The following is an 8,331-nucleotide window of genomic DNA, read 5'->3' as shown; positions in this document are numbered from 1 at the left end:
ACTGTATGCACATATCTCATTTGGCGACTGACCAGTTGCAGTCCTAACAAATCGATGGGAAGATTCAAACAAACAATACTGAATGAATTTAAACTTCACCCCATCGCACAAGCAAGTGGCTATCAGGACTCAGTGGCCGAGTGGATAACGCGATGGCGTTTGAAGCGAGGGTACTGGGTTCGAGTCCCAGAGTGAACATCAACTCTGAGATACAGGTACATCCATCTGACGAGTCCCAAGTAGGACGAAACGCGCGTCAAACTGGATTCCACTGCTAGCCACTATCCATCTCTGCTTACCATGGCTCAAAAAAAGTTTGGATCAGGATTTTGTGCACAGTTGAGGCTATAGCAATTCACCATTTCAAACCCAACCTCTGTGTACAGAAGAGTCATATTCAATCCCTCATTATTCGTGATCTTATCATCCCTTTGAATTTTACAGATTATACGTGCTAATTATCCTCCTTTAGATAGTTATCTTCAGCTTCTATTCTATAGATTATTACCTCATTACTCTCAAGATCATTACATAACTTTAGTTCTTAATGTTTTTTGATTACTTTAATAAATGATGAGATACCCCTTTTAACTCAACACTTGACAACTTTAATAACATCGAAATAACACTGTTCCATTAATAAATTATTACTCTTTCTAATATGTCGATGGGCCTCCTTCGTTTTCTCAAAATTGGAGAAAACGTTTTTTTGGAAAGATATTATATTAAAATGAAGAGAAGTCAGTAAAGAAAATTTTATTCTCGACAGAACCATTTACTTAAACTGTACATTTGTATTTTTAGTTGTTTGGTAAATTTATGTCTATAGGAAGATAGAAAAGATTGCATTATAAATTGTTTCACATGGTGTCGTGGTATGAAAGAAAGCTGCAAAGGGCTGGCTTCTGTTGGTCCTTCACGACTCCCTGGCTGGGGTCCAAGAGATGGTACAACAGTGGCTAGGGACGTTATCAGATATCGTTCAGAATAGAAGCCAGTGGCGATCCTGCTGTAAACTTCTTTTACTTTCTTCATAAAAATTGGTTGTAACCTCCTTAACTGAAAGAGCTCTTCTGGTTGTACCTTTCTGTTTCGCTCATTACTATTATCTTTTCACTACCATACACTAATTTGTGGTTGTTATTGTTCTCTTTTCTTTTATACGCACCTTACACTCGTTATCTCTTCTTATTCTCATTGTTATTATGTGGCGCATATGTATCTGGTGCCCCCTTGTACCAATATTTGGGTTCAAATAAATATCTCACTATATAATTGTTACGTAAAGTATCTATATGGTGAGTACTATTTCAATATTGTAAATCATACATATATATTAGTGTAGAGCCATAATGAAAAACTAATTGAAAATAAATGTCTTCGCTCGGTGTCAAAATGGGAATTTTCACTATATAGACATTTGATAAACCATAAAGAAGTATTCCTAACGTGTGAGCTATAATCACATTATCACTATTATTCTCAAATGATTATATAGATCAATCACTATGGTTTGATTATAATTCATCAGTGTTATTTCAGTTGATCTTTCCCATGGAAACATTGTTGTATCAGTGAACTGATCTTAGTACATAACTTTCGACTTATAGTACAGTAAATCAACGTAATGCATAAAAATTTCCATTTACCCTTCCATATTTCGGGTGAACATCAGACGGAAGAATAGTTGTATAATTTCAGATAGCAGCCTCTACAATTACAGTTTACGGTTAATGTCAATTAATGAATAACCTACTCCTTTTATGACATTGTGAATGAGGTGTACGTGACACAAAATATGGTGAGGGTTTAGATATACTTGTATTATAGCAGTAGCTATTACACGTGAGTCATCATTGACAGTATCAACCAACTCTCGATTGTGAACCGTAGGTGCTGTGGTCTCAAATTATACAACTATTCTTCCGTCTGATGTTCACTCGAAACGTGGAAAGGTAAATCAAAATCTTTACGTATTACAGTCTTTTGTAGTTTCCGAAGCTACCTGTCATTTATTGAAGCATCAGACGGGACTTTCTACCGATATATAAGAGATCGTTTGTTGCCGAAGAAAAACAGGTGGTCAAATGCTTTTAGACCCGCTGCGACACTGCTCGAACAAAACAATACGAACTTCATTGAGATAACCCGTCGAATTTCGAAGCTTCAAAAGCTCAATAGAAAAACCCTCGTGCTCAGATTTATATTCAGTGTGCTTCTTCGGACTGGACATTGGATAGAAGCTCGAGTTCAGAAATACACATCTGGTTGTCGAGAAAAAACAAATATCGGTCGGGAGCCCAAAATACGTCCTCTTCAAGAAAAACTTACACCTGATGCCTGTCAATTATTGAAGCATCACCTGCGCGTTCCTGTGACGGAAGTCATAACGTCAGTGGACTTTCTCAAGGTTGTTGACGCCACTGGTACTTACACAGTATCCCGAAATCTCATTGATCGTTCGTGTAGTTCTCCTATTGAAAACGGATTACCATGCCGTCATATGTTGGCCTAATGTACATGAACTGATGCTGAAGTGAATACAAAAGTAATTACTGACAGATGGTTATTGTCGGACAGCTGCCTTACCAGCGTTGCTGATGACAATTACTTCTCTGTCCAAGTAGGACAGCCAAACATCAAAAAAGGTGTTGTATTCCTTACTAAGGCGTATGTCTGAAGAACAAGATAGCGTTGTGTATAACTCCGAGCATCAAGTGGCTTACGGAAGGATGCCTCTAACGCCGTTGATGTTATCTACAGCAACTAAGTTTCAGATGGGAGAATATGACAACTACCTAGTGTCTAGTTGTTTCCCAATGGCTTTTTAGCTTAACTAAAGTTATCTTTACAAAGTAAAATCCAATCCATTTTTCAGAGTATGATTCATCTTGATAGTAAAACTGAAGATGTATGGCATAAAACTTAAATGATACTTCACTTTAACAAGTAATCAACTGTTACTGTCATGAGGGAGGAATTTGAAGAATTCTAATTATGATGAGTGGGTTTCATAATGTCAAAATGAATATATGGAATGTCGATAAATAGACAAACACAATGATGTAACAGATCCGTGGAAAATTCGCAAGATATGGAAACTAAAAATGATGCATTTTTGTGTATTTTTATACATCTACTTAGTAAGTGGTCTGAACTTTCTCTCTGGATATGTTGGTGGAATGAATTAAGGTTCTACATATAAAATCCATCTTTTGATTTTTTCCTAATGACTTGGGTTTATAATGGTTTTCTGTAATTTAACTTCTTTTTAACGACTCAAAACTGCAGAAAGAAGTTCAGAAATTGTAGCAACAGGACAACTAACAATACTGATAAGCCAACATTGAAATAAGAAAGGTATAACTGCAATTCTGCATAAGTCAGTTAGTAATTTGTAGTTTTTGACTTTAAGGCAGTGAAAAATTAGGTGAGACGATAATTTATGGGCGGCCTTTGAGTGACGCTAAAGTGACCTTAAGAGTGTGTCCACCTAATAACTAGGACCGAATGAGGGTTATAAATCAGTGTGGGGAACTAGAATTGTGATTTACAGTTGATATTTAAGGTTAGGAATTAGATTTAGGGTTTTCATCACGAACTGACATCAGCTATAATGTCGAAACTCTATTTAGTCGAATGGAGGAGTGAATTTGGCGCCAAAGTACGAGACCTGTTACATCTGATTGATTCGCCCATAAATTATAGTCTCGCCGAAAATTATCTTCAGAGGCAAAAGTAAATGATCCAGCTGGAATCTCCCAACTTATGTCACACATTAAGGAAGTAAAAGAGCTAAAGCATTATCAAGGATTAAACTTACACTGAGCATGTAAGCTTAGCTTATCTGTAAGATTGTGTGAAATAACTGTTAGAAAAGTGATAAAAATCATTTTTCGGGAACTTGAAGGCAATTAAGGCATCTACTTAACGAATCCGAACCCCGAACAAGTTATTGTCCCATATAGCATCGGTTTCCATCTACCGCCAAGATGTTTTCATCTTGTCTTGATAATCTCATTATTTTGTTACATCTTTTCATATCACTGATAACCCAAGCCAATTATTAGACAAACTTCAAAGTCTTGTATCAGTTTCACTCCTTGTTTCGCTCTCCGCCTTGTTTGGTTCGAACTTGCTCACGCACTGCTCATTTTGCCTGTACTCTTTGGCACGTCTCGGTATTATTTCTATACCACGAGATCGCCAATAAATATACTTGATCTGGATTAATAAAGCCTTCTGATTTACGAGCTATCAAAGGAACCAAGTCGTTTCTGGGCGCGTAAACGAATTGTAGTGGTGATCATAGTCCGTCCTCGACTCAACATCCACTACAAACTGGTGAGCTGTATTTGGAATACTCACTACAAACTGGTGAGCCGTATTTGGAACACGCACAACATCTGGTGAACCACAACTGGTAACCCAATTCATCGAGCACAGTTCAAACTTGGCCATTTTTCCAACCCAGATAAATTCGGTGAGTCTGTTTATCTATCCACTTCTGTTGCATATATTCGTATTGATATTTTCAATATATAATATCTTGGCAACTTACTATGGTGGATAACGATAAGAATAGTATAAATATAATAGACTCCGAGGTACAGGCTATTAATTTTCGACCGGTTCCTTTCATCCCTCATGATCCAGAAGTCTGGTTCGCGGCACTGGAATCTCAATTTGAGATCCGCCGCATAACCAACCAAAGGCAAAAGTACGCCTATGCTTTGGAATCATTGCCCGGGGATCACCTAGCCGCTGTTCGTGAGGTTGTCCTCAATCCGAACGTTCCGAACGTTTACGACCGTCTTAAGGATGCCATCCTTCGACATTTCCTCCCATCAAGAGAGGAACGATTGAGGACTCTCTTAGCACGTCACCCTATGGGTGATGCTAAGCCGAGCCACCACCTCACGCGCCTGCAATCCCTTGCAGGAAACTCGACAGCCGACTCCGAAATAGTCAAAGAGTTATGGCTCGAAGCATTACCAGGGAGTATCCAACCAACTCTTACGGCCCTGCTCGAGGACACCCCACTCAACAAGGTGGCCCTCATAGCAGACAAAATTCTAGCACGAGCTAGCGCCAAAGATAACTATATTGTTGCCTCTACTTCCCGTTCAAATATGGATTTCGATGCTAGACGACCTTCGGCTCATGGGGATAGGGATAAGTGTATCCATACTCGTCTCAGTTTCCGAGACCGCTCAAATGTGCCAGCCCCCTACGTCCCCCGACCCAGGTCACAATCTCGAAAAGCCGTAACGACTCGCCCCAAGCGGGCATCTTCCAAGCCACGCCAGAAGGCGGCTTCGGAAGCGAGTCCGAGTTGGTGCTGGTTTCACCGTGCCTTCGGGACCGGTGCCCGTCATTGTCGAGCTCCCTGCTCATACAAGGCGGGAACTTCCCGAGCCGGTGAGTAAATACGGCCGTACTCACCGGCCCTTCACCTCAAATTGACCGTTTATTTTACGTGCACGATTATCGCACTAACGCTAGGTACCTAGTGGATACAGGTGCCCAAGTTTCTGTCGTACCTATCAGTAACAGTAAGTCTCAAGCTACGATGCTTCGACTACGCGCTGCGGATGACTCAGTCATTCCTAACTATGGTACACGACAACTTACGGTCAATCTGAGCAAACAGCCTTACGAAGGCCCTTTTCACGTGATTTCCCGTCACGAAAAGACCTTCAAGGTTGATCGACATGGCCGCGTCAAAGTAGTCAGCATTGATCGTCTCATGCCAGCACGCGTCGATGACAGTGCCCTACCTGATAAGCCGAGACCCAATGCTAGACCCATCAAAGCTCCTAGCAGGATCGCTACATCTACTTCGGATCCCACGCTAGATGCACCTGAGACCTCATTCTCACGTCCCAGTCAACAGCACGTGTCATCTGCCCCGTCTACGGACGAGACTTCCGTCTCACGTCCAGACCAGCAGACCACACTGCCCTTGACTGCGGATGAGATTGCAGGCTCACGAGGTTCGAACGAGACTACCGTCTCACGTTCCGGTCGCCAAGTACGCTTACCCGTACGCTTTCGCGACTAACCTCATAACCAACTGCGGATACAGTATAGGACCCTAACCCTATACTACACGAATGCTACACTTTTCTCTTTTTCTTTCGTTTTTTTTTGTTTACTCCGAGCCTACGCCTTCGACCATCGCTGTTTTGGTATCGTCGACTTCAGTAAACTTTGGCGAAAGCTGGCCTGATCACCCACGCTCTAGTCAACGCACTCAGTCGACCTCTCTGGCTCCAAATACGTATGGTATACATTTGGTCCCGAACATGGTTATCCTGGTCGCATCTGGTTCCTTGGCTCAATCTGGTTTCGTCCTACGTCTGCAGCGTTTCTGGTCCGGACCTCTACGAACGCGACCTTCAGATTCTGGATACAAACCACTCTGGTGTAGCATGCTAATCCAAGCAATTAATACAGTACGTTCCTTCTGGTACCGTTCTACGTCAAAGACTTTTGGTGGCAACTCGAGGATCAACGATCACTTCCTGTTCTGCCAACGCCTTCGTCCTACAATTGCACGTTTCGCGATCAGTCCCACGAACGAAACCGCTACGTATCGAAAGTGTAAACCCTTTCTAGCGGGGGGCTCCTGTAGTGACCGGCCAGTCTCGATAAGAACACGAGTGGAATAACAGAAACAATTATTATCATTGTAACCAATTGTACCAGAGATTGTTTTACCATATTTGTTTAACTGCATCAGTTTCACTTCTTGTTTCGCTCTCCGCCTTGTTTGGTTCGAACTTGCTCACGCACTGCTCATTTTGCCTGTACTCTTTGGCACGTCTCGGTATTATTTCTATACCACGAGATCGCCAATAAATATACTTGATCTGGATTAATAAAGCCTTCTGATTTACGAGCTATCAAAGGAACCAAGTCGTTTCTGGGCGCGTAAACGAATTGTAGTGGTGATCATAGTCCGTCCTCGACTCGACATCCACTACAGTCTCTTTAAATCTTATGTTTACCAACCTAGCAATAAAATTTAACAAAATTATGTGATAGGGTTACTTGAGGATGAAAAAAAGCTATTTTAAACCATTTTGTCAGCCTAAACCACTTTTAATTCAGGCCTGTCGTTTCGCACGATTGCTTTTTCTAGACGAAAAGTTGGAACCCATAACTTTATCACTAACACTTGCCTTATAGAACGAGTGTAGAGAATTGGCATAGTAAATTGCAATACATGTGGCATATATAATGGATATCAACCTATCTTATAGAATCCAAACTGATGGTAGCACGAATATACGTTACAAGAATGGCTTAAGTTTACAAAGCTAGGGAATGCTTAATTACATGTGGTTAGAAAAAGTAATCAAACTGACTTTGCAACCCAGTATATGTAATAAGTCGCAACACACTGTAAACATATTTGGAGAAATAAATAAGCATTTAAAACAAGTAATGAACTGGAGATGCTTCCCGTGCAAAAATGAGACACTACCAGACTTAATAAAAGCCGGCCAAATGCATATTTTATGGGCAGTATCTCAAACACTACACAGATACATTTGATAACAGATAGAGATAAACGCTGCTCATGCAAGTGGAGGTGACTGACACCTTAAGACCTGACGAATACACCCATAGGGACTATGGCTCATTTCATAGCAACATGTTCAGAAAAAAAAACCTACCTAAACATATTAGTGTGTTGCAAACGTTTGCCAAACCCAATCCAGAAGCAAACAGGAGAGCAGTATTCAGACGAGATGCAATGTAGTCCTGCTGATATTTTGTTGCCATACTGATGAAAGGTCCAGATGGGTAGGGGAAGAATTTCGATAAACTATTTTGTATAATCTAAAAATATTAGTTGAATTCACTTACGAGGTTCATATCACTTGTTATTATTGACTTGAACAATACCTCCAGTGATTTTGGTGTTGTAACGTGCAAAGTAGACCCATTGACGATATTTGACTCCATCAAAGAGGAAGAATCAATAAGATCTCCTGAAGTTTTTAGAGACATTTTATTTTCTACAGTGATTGGAATGTTACCTCTATCAATAAAATTAACGTGCATGAGATCATTAGATATGCCGAAACAAAGTTCAACTTCTTTAATAATATCTTTGACTATTGATGAGGGAGATATTCCTTCCACACAGTAAGAGAGCTCTAAGAATGATGAAATGAAAACTCTAAACCCATTTCGCGCGGTTGCGTGACTCGGAGTCATAGTGACCAGTAACAAACTTTTAAATTCATTGTCTTTGTCTAGCCGTTCTACTACAGTAGTCCTGATTACAGATAATTCGGAGTTTTAGGAGTTAGTTGT

At 40.5% G+C, this 8,331-nt stretch overlaps 1 protein-coding gene across 1 annotated transcript in view; it reads right to left on the bottom strand.

The window, feature by feature from the left end:
• Nucleotides 1–8,022, bottom strand: part of Smp_141960 (putative ankyrin repeat domain protein) — a gene marked incomplete at both ends in the record, with an annotated part of 18,543 nt that extends 10,521 nt beyond the window's left edge. Inside the window, 2 exons of the mRNA XM_018798184.1 lie at nucleotides 7,686–7,851; nucleotides 7,918–8,022. Coding sequence (XP_018653151.1) covers nucleotides 7,686–7,851; nucleotides 7,918–8,022 — 271 coding nt within the window. The remainder of the gene's footprint in view (nucleotides 1–7,685; nucleotides 7,852–7,917) is intronic.
• Nucleotides 8,023–8,331: the final 309 nt, after the last annotated feature.

Source organism: Schistosoma mansoni, chromosome 6, assembly GCF_000237925.1.
Source record: "Schistosoma mansoni strain Puerto Rico chromosome 6, complete genome".
Taxonomy (NCBI): domain Eukaryota; kingdom Metazoa; phylum Platyhelminthes; class Trematoda; order Strigeidida; family Schistosomatidae; genus Schistosoma; species Schistosoma mansoni.
This window is presented reverse-complemented; position numbering and strand designations above follow the sequence as displayed.